This window comes from Botryllus schlosseri, chromosome 14 (genome assembly GCF_051294905.1).
Source record: "Botryllus schlosseri isolate E-star chromosome 14, Bs_hap1, whole genome shotgun sequence".
NCBI lineage: Eukaryota > Metazoa > Chordata > Ascidiacea > Stolidobranchia > Styelidae > Botryllus > Botryllus schlosseri.
The window spans coordinates 6,617,109-6,636,600 of record NC_137249.1 but is presented as its reverse complement, the minus strand read 5'-3'; the positions used below and the strand labels follow the sequence as shown (position 1 = coordinate 6,636,600).

Below are 19,492 nucleotides of genomic sequence, written 5' to 3'. Positions count from 1 at the left end.
ATTTGAGTTACTTGTGAATTTTGCATGATTTTAAGCTCATATCTGGATCAGGATTATAAAAAATTAAATCCGCTCATATCTGACAGCAAATGCAGTCATTTAATTCATTTACACGAGAGGGAAATTGTCGAAGAAAATACAGTGCCTGATATAGCATATATGCGTATAATATATTATCTTATTGTCGTCAAGAGGCATGGTGTTATCGACAAAATTACCTCTAACCAGCGCGTGCGTTCTGCTCATTTATAGCTTTTCCATGCAGCCGGATAATTGCAACAAGTATCATCATATAGCGTATACATATATCTGCAATAGCCTATGTAACAACATTGAGTATCTTAACAAGAGGAACAAGCTTCCACTAAACAGATCAGGAATTACAAAAACCATTTACTCTGTCACTCTGTGGCTCTTCATCATCTATCTGACTCAAGGTCTGGGCTGTCCCTATAACAAACATTACGGGCGTGAAGTGAATAAAATTTTATCCTTTCTCGCCCACTGAAAATTGATTATGACATGCAGGGATATCCCTGATGACATGCTGCAAGTTCCGAATAAACCTGCTGTGATAATCGATACCGGGATTGAGATCACGTATTTCCGCGAGCTCACGGAAATCAACTTTACGATCCACACATCACATCTGATAATGGAGCTGGGTTGGGTACGTCCTGAACAGAACAGATCTTTCCGTGGTTGCATCGCACAGCAGTGTTGTGATCAAATCACTTACTTCGTGTTACAAGTCATTCCGAGTAACCCTAAATATTGACTTGTGTTAAGTCAAGTCATGCATTTTTTTCAAAGTGAGTCGAGTTACGTAATCTCAAATTTTCCGATTTTGAGCCAATTTCAAGTCATCAAATAACTCTATGTTCAGTTTTCGTCGTCTGAGTTAATGTTCAAATGCAGATGTATGCTTACGAGCTAGACCCCGCCAAACTTGATGTCGTCACATTTCCAATCTACAGTAACACCATGAGTGACGGGTTGTACTCAATGCTACTAAGAATATTTCGATCTAAGCGACGTTTATCGATTTGAAACGCTGCTTGAACACCATAGGCAGCGCCGAACTCACATTTCTAATAAGAATAATGGTTCAGCGCGTAATACATATCTGCTATCCCCAATTTTTTTCGAAATAGCATACCGTAAGTTATTGAACTGAACTTTGCATATTTGTGTCTTTGAAGCTGAACGCCTCCAATATCCATGCCGGCTTTCGGTATGGATTCGAGTGCGAAGAACGACTTCCGCGCACAGTAAATCGTTATTGCTATCGCCCATTATTGGCGCTCGTAAATTTTATTCATTTGCAATCCTGCATATGACCGAAGATGGATTTTGGCACGTGTGACAAACTGATGTTCACAGAAATTTGTTCGGCTACGCGAATCCTCCACACAAACGATACATATTGAATTCATATATGCATACTGGTCTTAATATTATTACACCAGTCAAACCCATTAAGACGACGGTTCTGGACGTACTAAGTTGTCGGTCTGTTACGGAGTCCAGTCAATAAAATATTGGTATTGATAGCGTGGTAACTTCCAACACGGCTGAAAGGTTACGGAATTATTTGCCAAGTAAAATATTTGATGACTAAAAAATTGACTTGACAATGTGTCTTTGAGTGACGAGCCCATGTTAATGCAACACTGTGTAGCCGAATAATGAATATACAGAAAATGAGCATTGAATACGAAACACAATTTAATTACAAAAGATACATTAGAGAAAGCATGATCGCCAGCAGATTCAAAACAGACGTGAATCTGCAAGGTTGACTTGATACAGAATTATACAGTTCAACATCTGCCGAAGCAGACCAAATACTCAAATTATGAAGCGTGCAATTGACATTTCATAGTATCTATTCGAGGACGTACCGCGAAATTCCCTGAATATGATAAATGCGGTGAAAATGGCAAGAGCAAGAAACACTGATTAACCCAAACATATTTCAACAAGGATTACCAAGGCACCGAGTATACTACTATCCAAGTAGATGATGTGAAGGGAGATGAAATAAAAATACTTAAATCGGTCGTTTCCATGCAATTTAATGATTCAAGCATGAATGAAATGGGATTTTCATGTAAATTCAGCAGTTGCTGTGGATCCCACACAACTTTGCAAATGACTACGTCACTGAAAACTAGATTCGAAAAATACGCGGAAGTCCACTGGTTGATATTCGAGGATTCAAATATGACATAAAATGAGGTACTATATACTCAGGAAGGCAACGCTGAGGTACAGTTGAGTAAAACACCATTAATAGCAACTACAAACAATTGAAGGCTTCTTTGGTGAGTCAGCAGCTCATTGTACTACAGGCACAAGTAAGTCAGTCGCTGTAGTTTAGTTGGAACCACAGTTGCGACCCAGATCAATTATCGTTGAATTAATTGTAAATTTACACGAAGTCATCACAATGAAACTGATATATACTCAGAGGCGCCGTATAACTGATGATCGCTTTGGCTTGAAATGGCGCAAGTCTAACCGAACAGTTCACGGACCATGTGTAGTAACAGGAGTCCGAGCACGGAAAATTAAAATTCTTACACAAACCTTTAGTGTGTGAGAGAGAGAGTCCCAATTTGCCAAGTAAATTGTTCAGGCGAGGTCAAGTCGACTCTCAATTTCTCGCCGTTATAGTTAGAAGTATGGCAAAGCAGTTGTGAGAATTGCGCATAAATTTCAGTTTTCATACCGTAGGAACCAAACGTTCGACTGAAAAAATCAATCCATAACTTGACGATTTCAATCACATGTAAAATGGTATAACTCTTGGACATGTGACGAAAATTTCTTAGTTTAACAGTTGATTTGTACCATTTTAAAGTGACAGATGTCGTATGACGGTCAACTGAAGATTAAAAACATGAAAATTTCCAGTGGTGTGTAGTCAACAATTTCACAGCAGCATCGAATTCCAGAACGATCGATGTTTCAACATAGTGCTACAATTCATAGTCAATGCACGATGACAAAGTTGGACCAGCGGACAAATTTATATACACGCTCGACACAAAATACATATAAAAACATTCATTTAGTCTAGGAACGTACTACTTTTCCCATAAAAGTACCATATTTTCTTCCAGGGTCAGTGGATACTGTTTTAATCAATATTTACAACCGAAATCACGGCTAATACTTTCAGTGAGAGCATTAAAACACTTCATAATTAGGCACAATCGCTTTACGCAAGCACCTTGAAATAAGCGTCAAGAACATATAAGAAAGCTGAGTATCATAAAAGTGGAATATAAAAAATTATTCAAAACCGTCACTTCCATGATTTAATCCAGCTACCGTCGTTGCACAGTAAATCCCGATTGTACATGATACTCGGTGTTGACGAACTCCTTTTACAGATGACCGCGATGCCAATTACGGGAATCGCAAACGTCATGTAAGCCTTGGTACCAGTCCCATACGCGTTACTTTGGCAGAAAGAAAGTTATGCAGAACGAACACAATTGGCTTTGGACACGATCCAAGGTCGAATTCCTAAAAATGATGACAAGCTTGTGCTCTAGTCGCAATCAATTATTGATATACTCAATAGGCAAGAGTCCTGTGTGCAAATCAGTAGGCCCCACAATACAATGACAATACAAATAGGTGGAATCGTGCTAAATATATTAAATTACCGTGATACTGAGGCTATTTCACCCATTTCTTGGTTATGACCATTTCTACTTTTCAAAATCCAAATCACAAAGTAAGTATTTTGCCTAAAAACTCTTCAAGTTTAAGTGGAAGTAGAAGTAGACTAAAAACAAAACCTACACTGATAGTTCAAAAAAGAGAAGAACTATATTACCGACCACCTCTCCTAATGCAATACTACTCTGACCTCAAATGGCAGGGTCGGGTCACAGCAGGAAGGCCATTCAGTCAAATTCTAATGTGGACCACTGTGTCCGAATGGCAAAGGAGACGGTCGGCACAAGTGACACTTTACACTGTTTGTCAGGCTGCTTCGCATGGCATCTCTCTCGAAAGTAAACCGACCAAAACCAACCTCCGCGCCGTCTCCGAAATCCAACGTCAAAATCCTTTGTCCGTCGTCTGACGAATGGCGAAGGTGCTGAAACGGATGCTGCCACACGACCGGCGCAAAGTCGGCTTTCAAAAGGCCTTGCGGGAGCGCCTTCAATGTGAAGCCGTTTTCCCAGTGTATCGTCAATCTCGCCTCCCTCTCTTGCCATTGGACTTCTGAAAAAGAAAATGGAACACCTCAAGGTCTGTAATATTTTTTGTAATGAACACATTGCAGCTTAGGATACATCTAATTGGCATTGGAACATTTTCTTCAAGTGAAATGTTGGGACAGCATCTGAATTTCACTCACAGTTGCATACCAATCAAAAGGTTAGACTTATTAGCAAAAAAGGCAACCGTGGGTATTGGTACTGCTGGTATTGCCGATAGGATACGGAGATGTCATTGAATAGCCGACGTCCAAACCACTAGTATGCTTCGCCAATAATTATGATCACTGTCTCGAAAAGATATGTTGAATTAAACACAGCAGCGCAGTTCCCGATCATTTCCAGAATAACAATGGTGAATACGGCACTTCCATTTGTATTGTAAAAGCCAGCAATAACTGAAGAGTTTGGCCAAGAAAACATCATTGAGAGATAGTTGGAAGAAAAGAAATTATGAGCAGTAAATCTAGAACTTTCAAAACAGAATGGAAGAAGAGTTTTGCATTCCGTGGTAATGGAGGTGACGTAATAAATTCGTATTCATGAATTGTTGTGTTGTGGCTCTTTTAAAACTGAGATTTTTGATATGGGGCTCGCGCGTGGAGCAGGTCTGGACACCCCTGGTATAGCGCATTTGAATTTAGCCTCAATCAAAATGTATGGTGTTCATTTTCGTTTGGCAAAGTAACACAGATATCAAAATTTTGAAGTAGAAGTAAAGTAAAGTTGATTATTGCTTACTGATAGTAATTTCCTTCATTATTTCGACAGCCTTGTGGCAGCTTCTCAAGATTGCTTGCTTCCAGGAGTTGAAGTGATCAGGAGTGCTACACCTAGAAAGACATAGTGTTAGCGTAATATGGAAAACGAAAGTACTATTGAATGCAAATGGGTTTACTCTCCTTCAGGATTGTCATCAACAACCAAGTTTCAATATCAATAGAATACTACTACAGCCAGCAGTTTTTCCCGTTTCACCAAAAATTGAGTCGTATACTAATTTGCACGAGCACAATGGTTCCCAGCAATGGAGCAATAGAATCCACATTTCATAGTAACAATTAGCGATGCTTGGAGCAAGCAATATAACAAAACCAAGGAGCGTGGTAGTTGAAGTGATGACAGGCCAATAGCCTATATCAGTGGTTCTTAACCTTGCCCCCAGCGCCCCCCAGGGGGCGCTGGCGATTTTGAAGGGGGGCGGAAACGCTCAGGGGGCGATATGGGGGGCGCTGGGCTCAGGGGGGCGGTATGGGGGGCGCTGGAGAAAAATGAATTCGCAGTAGATGATGCGGTGATAGGACATATCCTTAATGAGTATTCAGAGCAAATTAACACCGAAAACTTCGTTACATATAGCCTTCAAAATACATATGGGTTTAATTGTCCATGGGCGCCTAAATGACTGACACCGAATGTTCCTGTCTTGGCAATCTGAACCCCAGAAGACGAATTCCATCTGGCAGGGAAAAATTATATGTCAGTGAAGAAATACCAATCTGAAATCGTGTGCGTCTTTTAGTTTAGTACGATTGAGCGACAGGGATATTCCTGTTGGGCGATATCCCCGTTGAGCGATTCTATATTTTTTGATATTGCAGACAGGGGGTCACGAAATAACATTATGCAACGAAGTCATACCAACGGGTTCGCCCGCCCGAATATGTTTAATTATTAGTAACGGGCCCTACAGTTTCCAAGAAACCTCACAATGTTCGCTTTAAGTTTTGATGAGTCTGCGCACACTCAACAACTCACTGCGCTGACCCCTGGACAACAGTGCGTATCGACTAAAAAAAGGTAATAACTTCGGATTTGTTGTGCGCAACGTAGATTTTCTGTGCGCAGAGACCGTGTCAGCACTGCGCACGTGCGCAGCTTAGAGGGAACATTGCACCTCACTCAGCTCTACCGGTAAATGTGTTTACGTGAGCAGAGAGAGGATAAAAATTAATCTCAATTTACATGCAATTCCCGATGATATTGACCAATTCAATCATTAATTAGTGAAATTTTTCGCGCTTCGCGCGACTAGGCGAGAATAGCTGCCTCAGTAAATGGACACCCAATGTAGATACCTAACAGGCTTTCAGCAAATAGAGGACAGCCTAATGGGGATCTGGGAGTGAAGTCCCCCGGAAGCTTGGTTTATCACCCGATGGGGGCCCAGGACCAACGTTTTTTGTTTGGGGGGGGGGGGCTGACGAAGTGCTGTTACGGCCCTGGTAACGAATAATTGTACCTGCGGGCACGCCCGAATATGTTTAATTATTAATTACGTGCCCTTTATCTTCCTATACAACAGCTCACTCAGTTTATCGCGACTTATATATGTAATTACCACTTATTCATTCATGTATTATAGAAAATTTTGGTACCTAGGGCGACCAGGCCACACAAACTTTGCTGACCATCGAAATCACGATAGGGGGTTCGTGGGGGCGAAGCCCTCAGAAGGTCGGTTTATCACGCTATGGGTGCGCAAGGCAATCGTTTTTAGGGGGTTGACGAAGGGCTGTTACGGCCCTCCCTCTTACTCATTGTCTTTATTACATTCCTTACATTATGAAGTTGGGGGGGGGGGCGCTTTAGCACGATCAATTTTGAAAGGGGGCGCTGGAGGAAAAAAGGTTAAGAACCACTGGCCTATATATTGGCCAGAGTTAGCCGATAACGATATATCAGTAGGGCACTTATGTCACCTGGCCTGCCAAACAAGCGCCAATGTGAATTTCGTGTTGCTGCCATTTGCGACGAATTAGATTGTCCTTCGTTTTGACTGAGCAATCGTGTGGTTCAAAAACAAAATCAAATCCAGCAGGCCGAGTATGAACATGACCAACGCACAATTTACATGTGCTAAATCAAATTCCGTTCTCCGACATACTTGAACGTGTGCATTTCAATGCCCTCTCTTGATCCCGTACGAACGGAAAACATCAGATTTTCATGTCCGGCAGTATTTTCTGACGTTTTCTTGTGAACAAATCTGAAAAAGGCAGGAATACCAAGATAGTAGAGGATTGTCAGTCAACCCGGTTTCAAACAAAACACCTCTTTCATTCAGGTTTACATACAATTGATATAGAGATAGAGAGAATATTTTTATTGGTCCACCGTTCAAATCAATAGCATACATAACAAAAATGCAATTGGATGATAATCAAAGTATAGACGGGATGCACGATCTAACCGAGTCAACCATGCCAGGAGCATTTTACTACAGAAGTCATCACACCCAAAACTTTAGAGTAACAAACAAAAATAAAAATGTACGGAAAATAAGACAACACCATGGCAAATAATTTGAAATTAAATTAACAAAAAAGGTCATTGCAAATACTTGACAGCAGACTCGAAACATTGTTTTTTAAACACGCAAGGTACATTACGGTGTTCATACGGTTAGGTATTCCATATGCTGACGCCAATACATGTGATTGAATTTTACACAAGACCGGTGGAGTGGTGTTGCACAATGCACAATTGCACATACAAGGGTAAGCTAAAGGGAAATCCTTTTTGATTTTGGCGAGGACCCGAAGGTATGTGGATCAGATTATCAAAATATAGTGGTAGTTCAGCCTGTTGATAACTATGCATTTCAACCGTTCAGGCATAAGAAGGATAGTCAAAACCAACGTATGGTCAATCCGTATAATTTACCTCGTTGCTAAGAGAGGCAAACTCAAAAACGGCATAGACCAATCCTCCTCCAACCAAGGTACAAAGTCGTACATCAATATTTCCTTATCCGTCACTGCCACAAACACCGGCTTGTGCATTCTCTTTGTGTCTGTGGATATCTGAAAATGGCGCGAAACCAACACGAAATCCATTAAATAACATTTCAAGCTTTGCATTGCCGGCGTTCTGACATGTTTGAAAACTAGCCAATGATGTAATTCGACACTGGCCAGTCGAGCATGAAATATTCTTTGACGGGAAGCCAAGTTTCTTTTGCTTCAATTATGGGATTTAGAAAGCACAGGAGGTCGCTTGTAAAAGCACACTCCCGTGTCTTCAATCTATATCAGTGAGTTTTATAAACACAACGTCTATCATGGATGTTACGTTAATAGGCAGAAGAACCCGTCAGTAACTATAACTATTGCTAAACACCAGGAATGTATAACAGGAAACACGTTTTCTGCTACTTTATGTACACAACGCTGTTTTGGCCACTGTGCACACAGGGTATAACTATTGAAAATTCTACACGTGAGCTAAATTTAGATTCGTCAACCTTCAAGTAAACATGTGAAACTGGATGCCGTTGCAAAGGAAAATATTAACCGACCCATCAGAAATTCAAGTAGCGATCAGAGGTATTCTTCCAAAAGAAAACATTCTCACTTCCAATTACCGAGGATGGCTATGCATAACTAGAATACAGTGTTGAACATATTCTAGTAATGTAATCTAAACGTTTTGTTGACAGTAATTCATTCACTACTGGTTGGACTCATTGATAGAGCTGGTTCGATTAACAGGTATATATATCATATGTCATGTTGAAATGCAGCAACAAGTAGGCTACTACTGATACACCAGCAGTACAGAGCCACAGGTTTGGTTTTAGGCAGAATATAAATAAACATACCATTATCAATACGCTATCATCCACAAAACTGGTTGAGTCTATTGTTAAACCCACTGTGTTGTTACAATATGATACAATATAACACAGTAAGTACAGTAAGGAATAGCCAAATGCCAGCTACGGTAAACGTAACAAGGGGCATAAAGTGAATAACATGCTATTCTGTTATCACTGATTGAGATTGCTACGATATAGCCAGGTTTAGGGCTCTTAACCCTTTTCATGCTTAGAGCGTCATTTACGTTGGGCGCTAAAGTTCGAATCAGTTGTACCAGCTGAAAATATTATCATAATGGATCATATCATATACTAACCTGTTCAGCCAGCCAACCCATGAACCGAATTTGCTTGAGAAGAAGTTTCATTTTCTCGCTATCCCCACTTTCAGACTTATTGAAGATGGAATTTGCCTGCAAAAAACATGAATTCCATTAAAACAGAACAACATATTATTTATGCACTGAGCAATGCAACAATTAGGCCTACAGCTAAATCACAATTCAAATACACCGGCAATTGGTTTTCCTATTCAACGCGTCATAAAATCTAGTTGAAATTGGTCGCCGGTGGTAGAAATTCTAGGCAATTAAGTCACCTGCACTACCGCTTTTTGCGTGGCTTCGAATGAAATTTTGTGCAGCATCTCAAACCATTTCGCAGCAGTTTTGCCTTCTTCGAAGCGCACGATGCACGAGCTTCGGCCGTCAGGTGAATGTATCTCGATCACGCGGTTCTCCTACGGAGACAAGGACATTTTAGAGACATAGTCAAAATAATTAACTTCGAATCGGCTCCAAAAAAAGAATCTGTCAAAAAATTTTAGGCAACCTTGTTGACAACTACAACTACGCAAAATAAACAAAAGTACAAAAAATTTCTAATTTGTACGAACTCTCATACGAATGAGCAAATTATGTCAAGTAGGTTTTGGTAAATCACATTGGGCAATTGAGCAATATAACAGAACGCGTCAAAAAATATCGATGAAAAATAGCGTGTCACGAAAACATGTACCAGTAATTTGAAATCTTCACACAACACACCTTATCCGTAACGGTGAGGTCCGTCGTGACGAAACACAACTTCAATGGAATTATTCGCTCAGCGGCAAGTTGATCAACCCCGTTCTGGAAAATAATATTAGTTCAAAATACGAGCAATTTCTAATAAGTAAATACTAGTCCACCCTCAAGATTACCGGACCACGACCTGACCTATCCATCTCGCCTTCCGCGACATGCCGCCATATTTATGTGTCTTGCTTTTTTTATACTTTCTTCTTTTACTTTTCATTCAGTGTGCACTTTACATTGCCTAGGCCAAGGTGGGTGTCTGATTCCAAAGACTACTTAAAGTCGTTTCGACACCATCCAATCCTTTTATTGTAACGCAACTTTCGTGGTGTATTGAACTAATGAAAATAGCTAATAAACCGAGCGGTTTGTACATATGCGCAATATGCAATCAAAGAGTATAAACAATAAAACCGTTGGGTCTTCTAAATGTAACTGTAACCGTGCACAAGATCAGGCATAGAGTTTATTTATTTACTAAAACGAAGTCCATCATATACAAGAGTAAAAATGAAGAAAGTTTGTATATTATATATGAATAGCATATTATTGTAGCAGGTGTAAAATACAAACCTGATCATTTGCATAGGGAGGCTGTAGTTCCCATCCAATATCCATCAGCACCCGCCCTTTCCGGAAAAATGGGGTGACTTCTTTCATGAAGCGAACTTCGAGTTTTACTGTTTTTCCACTATTTTTCAAAACACCGACCGCCTCGTCGTGAGTCACATTTTGCAGACTCTCTCCATTCACTGATAATATGCAGTCTCCCACGTAAAGGCATTTAGTGTTATCAGCAGCCAAGCCCCTGTGTTTTGATAGGGATTTACTGTAACACTGTGCTGTACAGACCACATATTAATATCCACGCGATAAATCAACAGAGAAACAAGATAAATAAAATGGGCGCTTATGGTGTCATTGATAAATGACCATGAATGAGATGAGCTATGTTACAGTGGGATTATACATTATTAGCCTTTGTGTTATTGCGAGGCTTATAATTACGATTCATTCATCATTTTAGAGAAATTCCTGAAGGTAGGCAACAGAACTTCAATACCGGTACGATATGCAATTAGATGAGCTAATATATTCATATTAAAATATATCTGAATATTACTGGCTGACACTTGTCAGCAACTATTAAAAAATTCAAAACTTCGCATAACAACAGACGAATCACCAAATATGACATCACAGGCATGAGATTTAGAATATTCAATATGAGCATATAGCTTAAGTTGAATGCATTATTTTTTTTAATTGTATTATTACGTCATCCTTTGCCAATTCGGTTTTCGTTTGAATCTCTTTATGTATGCTTGTTATTGTGCCGTTAGCTCTCGATAAGGGGCACACAAAAAGTCTTCGAGTTAATAAATTCTTTACTGCAATGAATGTAGTTGTGAAAGCAATACTTATTTTTAGATGATACACGAACTCATTCTGTTGACACACACAAATACAAGGTTAGAGTAGTTCCTGACGTTTTCTCCTGTCAGCTGAACCGAATGTCAGCCGAAAACATCCGCTTTATTTCAATACGAATATATTATTCAATTGCACATTTATCATTTTTCAGTTCTGAAATGATTTCAAAACGTCAAAATATTGGAAACTAGGGTATGACGAAGAATTGCATAGCAATTTTCATTGTTTTTGACCTACAATACTCATTCAAGACACATAAATTTACCTCTTAATTATGATCAATGCACATTGCACAATCCATACCCTAATACTGTTCTGATTCATGCATGACACTATTCACCGTGTGACAGGGCAAATTGCACATGCCCGATTAAAGTGACATGAGCCTGTGTGCCCTGTAGGCCTACATATCATGAGATGGCAGCCTTTATAGGCCTATATTACATCCCTATGCGACTATGGTGGACTTGACTACATCTTTAATGGTAATCACATGGTAAACAAATAAGAAATAATGAAGCAAAAATTGCTCGGAAAAATATGTAAATCATTATCCTAAATTTATTTATCCCCATGGCGAAGTCCATATAAAGGATATATCTATAGCAAAAATGACGCATGACGCAGCCTCACTTAAATATTTTGCTGATAAGGATTGGCATTCCATTTTCGCTTCCTCCTTTAATGCTAATTCCCAGTCCACCGCTGTCTTGCTTGAGTACATTTACGATTCTTGGCTGATCAGTGACTTCTTCTGAGCTGGGAATATAATCCACCGTTTCAGGAACTGTAATCGGAGAAAATGATCCATCGTTGGCATTGGGGATTTGGGATGTCACCTGTTTGTAAATAGAATATATAATTTTTTGGTGAGTAGATTAACTACAGTGTTTATGATTACAACTACGAGATCGCTGACCCTGACAATCAGCAACAAGAAAATAACTTCATGGGAGACGGGACTGCAACAATAAGTGTCATAATTAAACGGTATAATATAGCTAAGAACTAGAAATGTACAATGCATAAAGAATTCTAACCACTCTCGATTCTTTATAACGAAGTCAAGATGTCAAATCATCGACAGTTACGAACCGTAGACGAGCTCTGATTCGATTCGTACTCCTTATGGTCATTATTTTTCACGATCTTCAAATGATTTTCCCGCACGTCAACTATGACAGGATACCACTGTCCTTGAGTCAGAACTTCTGCTTCTGTAGAAGGGATCCCAGAATTCGAAAATGACCCAGACTCCATCAAAATTCCTCCTTCAACAACTTCAAGGGAAACCAACAGCAGCTTGCTCGTCACAAAATTTCCCGGTCCAACAGATATTTATTGACGTCTGGCGATATGGAACTTCATTCCGCACCACAGAACATTCGTCACAGTGGTCGCCTGGTCGGCCACCGACATGCTTCGCCGTATTTTAGTTTCTGTGGAATAGTAACCTAGTAAACATGGAGAAAAGCATCTAATATAATGATAAAATGCCTACTCGTAACAATGGGGGATGCAAAGCCTACATCAAAAAATTGCGGATCCGAATACTTCCCGAGCATTACTCATGATAACAACGCTGCTTTGGATTCTTTTTCAATAGTTGATTGTTCCTATAATCATTATGGTTATTTTACTACAATAGCACAATGCCTGCTGTCATCCTTGTCCGTACCCGTGGTTTCAATGTCCATCACAGCATCTTGCTAGAATCGCGGCATACGCGCGGCAATCTGCAAATATTGCTTCCGATATCGCTTGTATAGTAGCACCTCGCATCATTTCCCCGAAGCCCACAGAGCGAAGGTACGATTCGTAAGCGCGAAGCAATATGGAAAATCTCAGCGTTGTGTTGTACAAAAGACGAGAAGAAAAGCCGAAATGTGACATAGTACTGGTAAGCTTTGATTTGTATTTATTGGTAGTAATTATCGAACTGATGAAGTGTGCGTGTTGTTGGCTAGCAATGTAAAACATTGAATTTTCAGGAAAATCGTCCGATTAAAGAGCCAGGGGAAGGTGGTAAGTGTTATACTGACGAAATACGTCATTTTCACTTTCAATAATTCATATCGCTATAGAAATACTGGTGCTAAGTAGCCTTCTGGTGATCACACGGTATACCAAAATACAGGTAAAAGCATTGATTCTATAGTATTGTAAAGATCAAAGTATAACCACGCGCTCATGGTATGCATATGCACTGATAGTGTGTATGCATTGGATATCATGAGTCGGTGTATATGCCTCAAACACATCGAGGACAAAAATATATAACATCCTATTCCTACTAAAGTTTGGTGCAATTCAAAATTTGCATCTCAAAGAATTTCAAAAGTGCCCAAATATGTGAGAATCTGCTGATTAGTAAATATCACTGAGCCAATTTCACTGTTATAAGCTCGGCAAAATATCGTGTTTATCAAACTAGACTAGATTTTGTAAATCAGTATAGCAGCAAGGACAATAAGTATTCCTATATAACTTGGATCAATGAATTTTGAATAAATCACATGTTGTGATTGGTTGATACAATATTTTCATTGTTACATGTTGTTGATTGTGCTTTCAGAGGTTGTGATTCGAATGCACTCTGTGGGGATATGTGGATCGGATGTTCATTACTGGATAAATGGGCGGATTGGAGATTTCGTTGTGGATGATCCCATGGTAATTGGTCATGAAGCATCGGGAACTGTTGAAAAGTGTGGTAAAAATGTATCCCATTTAAAACCAGGTAAAGAAATCAATTCAGTCTGCCGTCACGATTACCGCAACACAACCTGACATATCGACATCGCCTGCCGACACGTGCCACATAAATTTTTGTCGTTAAGTTTTATGACATCCTTTCGTTTATCCAGTGTGCATGCCTCTTATTTACATGCTGTAGGCCAAGGTGGGTGTCTGATTAACAAAATACTCAAAGTCGTTTCGGCACCCTCCTATCTTTTCATTATACAACGATCGTGTTGTCCATTGATTCGTTAAAAATTTTAATAAAATTATGATGATGCAATGATACAATAATGTGTCAGTCCTATCAGTTCGGAAGTGATTTCATGCAACTTAATCACGGTTAATTTTAAAACCGGTAACCTGACCATTAACATAAACTTTCGATTAATTGTAACATCTGTATCGTTGTGATTAAACACACTGGCTGTGTGTACTTAACCATCTTCTGGCCTATTTTCTTACTCTCAAAATCAACCGAAAGACAATGTAACACTAATATCAGGATATTTTGGATTACATATATTTGTTATTTGTTGCTTTGAATTACCACATACTACTTGACTTGCTTCATGTTTCCTATTGTGATGATGCTGATGTTTTATTTCTCATATCCTGGCGAAGTCCTTTAGTATGCAGTCTTTCTCGCTGATATTGTAATGGAAATTGGTGCTGACTATGACATATTTAGATTACCAGCGTGAATTGATTAGCAGGTGAACCGCAACTGGTATTCGCCGTTCTATGTATATGTGGAGTTGTAGGCTACATTCTACAAGTCTGATGTAGGCTATAACCTGATGGCTACACCACATCTGTTACTTTCAGTTAATCATTGAAGGGTTTCTCAACTGTTATCAGTGTATCTGTCCTAGAACACTTTTCAATGACATTATGGATGACATGATTGAGATTGCCACGATGAAATAATATCATTTCGTATTGCACATAATCTATTAAATTTCTGATGTATTATATAAATTTCTGAATCTCAGTTATTTTGAGAAACATATTTTGTGAACTCCATTACCAGACTAAAGTTTTATGACACCGAATTTGTGATCAAATTACTGTCGTTTTCATTTTCTTTGTATATTTTCAGGAGATAGAGTCGCTATCGAACCTGGTTACCCACTTGTCAATGACGATTTCAGTAAGTCCGGACGATATAATCTCAGCCCGGTCTACTTTTGTGCCACTCCGCCGGACCATGGTAATTTACAAAGATTTTACACTCACAATGCAGATTATTGCTTCAAGTAAGTGTGCAGCGTTGCAATCCTTTTTCAATTCGACTTTTACGCAGGGGTTGGTACAGTGTATCAGTGATTTGCATTATACTTTGCGGTTGGGAGAGGTTGGTCGCACTTTTATTTGTGTGCCTTAGAGTTGACATAAAATCAAATTACACCAAAGTCTGTGCTAATAGAAGGAGTTCGTGCACCCTCTAAATATAGTACAGTGAGCTCAAGCGTTATCTTCGCCTTGATTATTCGAAATTTCATGCCAGTGACATCATATTTGGTGATACCACTGTTGATCCACAATGTTCTTTCCCATTCTCCATTAGCTGGTTACGATTACCCTTGACATGTGACAGCCGAAAATTTTGGGCATATTTCAATATTAATATATTATTCAATTGCATAGGCCTACTGGTATTGTAGTCCTGTACCGCCAAGAAGCTCTTCAAATACTTTGGCTAAGGTTATACGGCAGTTACCTTTGTTGCCACAGCCCACAACCCTACCCATTTTCTCTGGCTTTAGATCAGTACTGGGATGGACTCTTCTCATCTGGAGTTGAACTTTTGTGACAGCCGTCGATTGTGAGACCAGTGCTAGAAGCTACTGAGTTACAGTGGCTGTATGCAGTATTACAATGGTTTCTGTAAATAATCTTTCTTGTTGCAGATTACCGGACAATGTCACGTTCGAGGAAGGAGCTTTGATTGAACCACTTTCTGTTGGTATTCATGCTTGTCGTCGAGCCGGCATTGATCTTGGGCAGAAGGTGCTGATTTGTGGGGCTGGCCCAATCGGACTGGTTTCATTAATTATTGCTAAGGCAATGGGAGCTGCGTCTGTGGTTATAACAGGTACCAAAGATAATGACATTTCATAAGTTTATCAAGTGCAATCACATCATGGAACCCGTATCAAGGTTACAATGTGGATCCTGACTGTGCCTGTGTAGTTTTGCATGATTTTTTACATTCAATCTAAAACATGACGGAATGATTAATTTACATATACGTCATATAGAATCAATTTATCTAATTCATCATTACAGCTGTAGACATGATTACAATTGCAGGAAATTTATTGCAACCAAGGTCTACAATCTCATATTTTCCCACAGTCTTACTTATCTTCCCACGTGTTACGTTGTCTTACTTATCGAAACACATGTCTGAGCTTTATGAATAAATATTTTTTGTGCTATTAATTGGATATTCATCAGTCGGCTTACACATTGATGCATTGTCAGTTTGATTATTAACAAAGTTTCTATTAATGATTGCGATAATTTCGATCAAACCAGATCTCTTCGAGAACCGACTCGAAAAGGCCAAGGAGCTTGGAGCGGACTTCACCATTCAAATAGTCCGTGGTGAATCGCCGCAAGATACGGCAAAGCGAATCGAAAAAGTGCTCGGTGGTATGCCAGACCGGACAATTGAATGCACTGGTGCTGAATCCGCCATTCAAACTGGAATATACGTGAGTTTGTGCACTGTATGAATTTTATAATAAAAAATTGAATTGTATGGATAACAATCATCATAATCAGCAGTTCAGGACGCAATGTTACCTTTGAACGGACAGGCGTATGTCGAAACGACCTAGCACTGTCAATCTATCTAACATCCACCCGAGCCTACTAGTGTTGTCGGAGATTTTCAGAGTCGCCAATGTTGCAATCCAAGTCGAAGTAGAATTATTCCCGTAAATTCCTGCTCTATTACAAGTAGAAGTAGCGACTTCTGAAACCTGTCAAAACTGGTTCAAGTGGAAACCAAAAGAAAAATCCACTGACCAAGTAGTTTCAAAACATAGAAGAGTGTGGAGTCGCGTACTTTTCGAAGTTGATCACACCAATGCAAAATAATGAATAACAATACCAAATCTTTGAATGTCAGTGCGGTATATATTTAGTTAGCGCGATAGAACGGCTATTTTATGCGGTCTTTTGATAATTTAACTCATGATTGAGTCACAAACTTATGCTAAAAATGCATTCTTCTACGAAATGAAAATTGTAAAAAGTAAGTAGTTTGCCTAAAAACTACTTGAGTACTCCTGGAAAAGTTGAAGTACTTGGTTACTTCGCAGTGACCACCTATCCTATGGTATTTGGAGGCAATAATTTAATTTTTTGTGTAGACGGCAACTCAGTGTAGAAAGAGCTCTGATAAACCTACACTTCCAAACGGGCTACAGCCGTGACTCAAACAGCAGTCACTCACATTGATGGTGGCAGATTAACCGACTGTACCAACTCTCCCACAGTGAAGGAACTAACTGCAGAAATTCTTGTAGGCGACAAAGTCTGGTGGCTGCTTACTCTTGGTGGGTATGGGGCCGGAGAAAGTTTCGGTGCCTCTTGTCAACGCAGCCGTGCGTGAAGTCGACATCAAAGGAGTGTTCCGTTACTGCAACACGTAGGCTTTGTTTGCTCACAGACGTGTTTGCTGATTACTAGCTAATCGAATTTTCCAGCTGGCCCACTGCTATCAGTATGCTGGCATCTGGACAAATCAACGTCAAACCACTTGTCACTCACAGGTTTGTTTCATTTTATTAAAGATTTATGCTTATGGATATCCCAATTCTGAAAGGGATTGATTGTCTGTATATGGCATGTATTTTAAGAGCATGTTGAGATATAGAGCAGCGGTTCTCCAAATATACATGCAAAGGGTATAAATTTGGGTTGGTGCAAGACTAATTCCAAGAACCGAAATTGCAAATGCCATACGTTGAAGTAACCTAAAATTTTGCGAATTAATTGCAGTTGAAATATTAAATTGAAAATTTCTGCGCTATCTCACCGCGGTTTCTGTATACATTTTCACATATGCGCTGCTTGTACTGCAAGCCAACAGGTGATGGTGTCAAGTTGTACTACACAATTTGCCACGAGGCAAGTCTCTTGGAATTGGGTCATTTAACAAGAAACTTATATAAGGCCTGAACCAAGTCACAGTAACCGTGTCATGGTAATGGCATACATATTCTTCAATGCCCGCTGTTGTAAAATCATTGGTAATCATCAATATTACGAATTTAGAGGAAAAGATTGAAGACCACTTTCGTTTCACATTGAAAATATTATGAAGGGCAAATCTATGTGACAGCAATCACACTGAATCAATTGTTTTCCAATAAGCCACATTCCATATGACTGTGAGCTGACTCTCTGTGTGTTGCAAACTTCATTACAACTGCATTATTGCGATGTGTAGGCTTGAGTCGTCAGACATTTGTAAAACTAGTGTATGCCTCTTATTAACATGTTGTAGGCCAAGGTGGGTGTGTGTTTAAAATACTACTCCAAGTCGTTTCGGCACCCTCCAATCTTTTGATTATATTTCAATCTTGTGGTTTATTGATTTGATAAAAATTTTAATTTAATTTTAATATGGGGGAGGGTGCCATATACCATGATATTTTCTAAAATGTGCTGTTCGAGTAAACAGAGGATTAGTATCGCATTTCCATATTAATACTATCATTTTCATCCCATCATGCGTACGAACGCTTATGCTGTCGAAAATTGGATAGCTCCTGGTATGCATCAATATGAGTCAAGCTCTGCACCTTTCGCATAGCTCAATTTGCAGCTTTTGACAATCAATGCGAACGAATTACGTTCGTTTTCACAACTACTTAACTTAATGGAGTAGATTTAAAGTCAGTCAATTCTACTTGTACTTCAAGTACGTTTTAGGTTGCTTATGGAAGAAGTACTTGTACTCGTTCTTGAGTAGATTTTTCCGTCGCTACTTCTACTTCCACTTGAGTAGCTTTCTTGACTACTTTGACCAACTCTGTCCGTGACATATATTACCAGGTTCCCAATCGAGAAGTCTCAAGAGGCCTTCGAGCATACACGTGATAGCAAAGGAATAAAAGTGATGCTCAAGTGCGATCCAAACGATCAGAATCCTTGAAGGCATTCGTGGAGCAACTTTTCGATTGCGATATAAATTGTTACTTACCTAAATCTTGAAACAATTTAATATGAAAAAGGGCCAATTTTGTAAGTAGTATTGATATACATTCGCCGGATTGTCGTGCAATATTAATTCATGCTAATATTATACCTCATAGCTCCTCGAGAGGGTCATTATATTTCGTATTAAGTAGGTGGAAACTCAATTCATTGTTGGTTGT

General features: G+C 39.4%; 2 protein-coding genes across 2 annotated transcripts; one reads left to right on the top strand and one right to left on the bottom strand.

Annotated features, from left to right (window-relative positions):
• Window positions 1-1,710: 1,710 nt before the first annotated feature.
• LOC145456128 (beta-1-syntrophin-like) lies at window positions 1,711-12,736 on the bottom strand. The gene is made up of 11 exons (XM_080334188.1): window positions 12,450-12,736; window positions 11,988-12,193; window positions 10,494-10,728; window positions 9,891-9,974; window positions 9,443-9,583; window positions 9,162-9,257; window positions 7,911-8,050; window positions 7,132-7,233; window positions 4,986-5,077; window positions 4,055-4,248; window positions 1,711-3,537 (listed from the first exon to the last, which is right to left on the bottom strand). The coding sequence occupies exons 1-11, from the start codon at window positions 12,612-12,614 to the stop codon at window positions 3,436-3,438; spliced, it is 1,557 nt and encodes a 518-aa protein (XP_080190314.1). The 5' UTR covers window positions 12,615-12,736; the 3' UTR covers window positions 1,711-3,435.
• A 312-nt stretch (window positions 12,737-13,048) lies between these two features.
• Window positions 13,049-19,437, top strand: LOC145456129 (sorbitol dehydrogenase-like). Its single transcript, XM_080334189.1, has 9 exons — window positions 13,049-13,254; window positions 13,346-13,379; window positions 13,930-14,094; window positions 15,196-15,352; window positions 16,007-16,191; window positions 16,638-16,816; window positions 17,636-17,757; window positions 17,816-17,881; window positions 19,170-19,437. The coding sequence occupies exons 1-9, from the start codon at window positions 13,189-13,191 to the stop codon at window positions 19,267-19,269; spliced, it is 1,074 nt and encodes a 357-aa protein (XP_080190315.1). The 5' UTR covers window positions 13,049-13,188; the 3' UTR covers window positions 19,270-19,437.
• The last annotated feature ends 55 nt before the right edge of the window (window positions 19,438-19,492 follow it).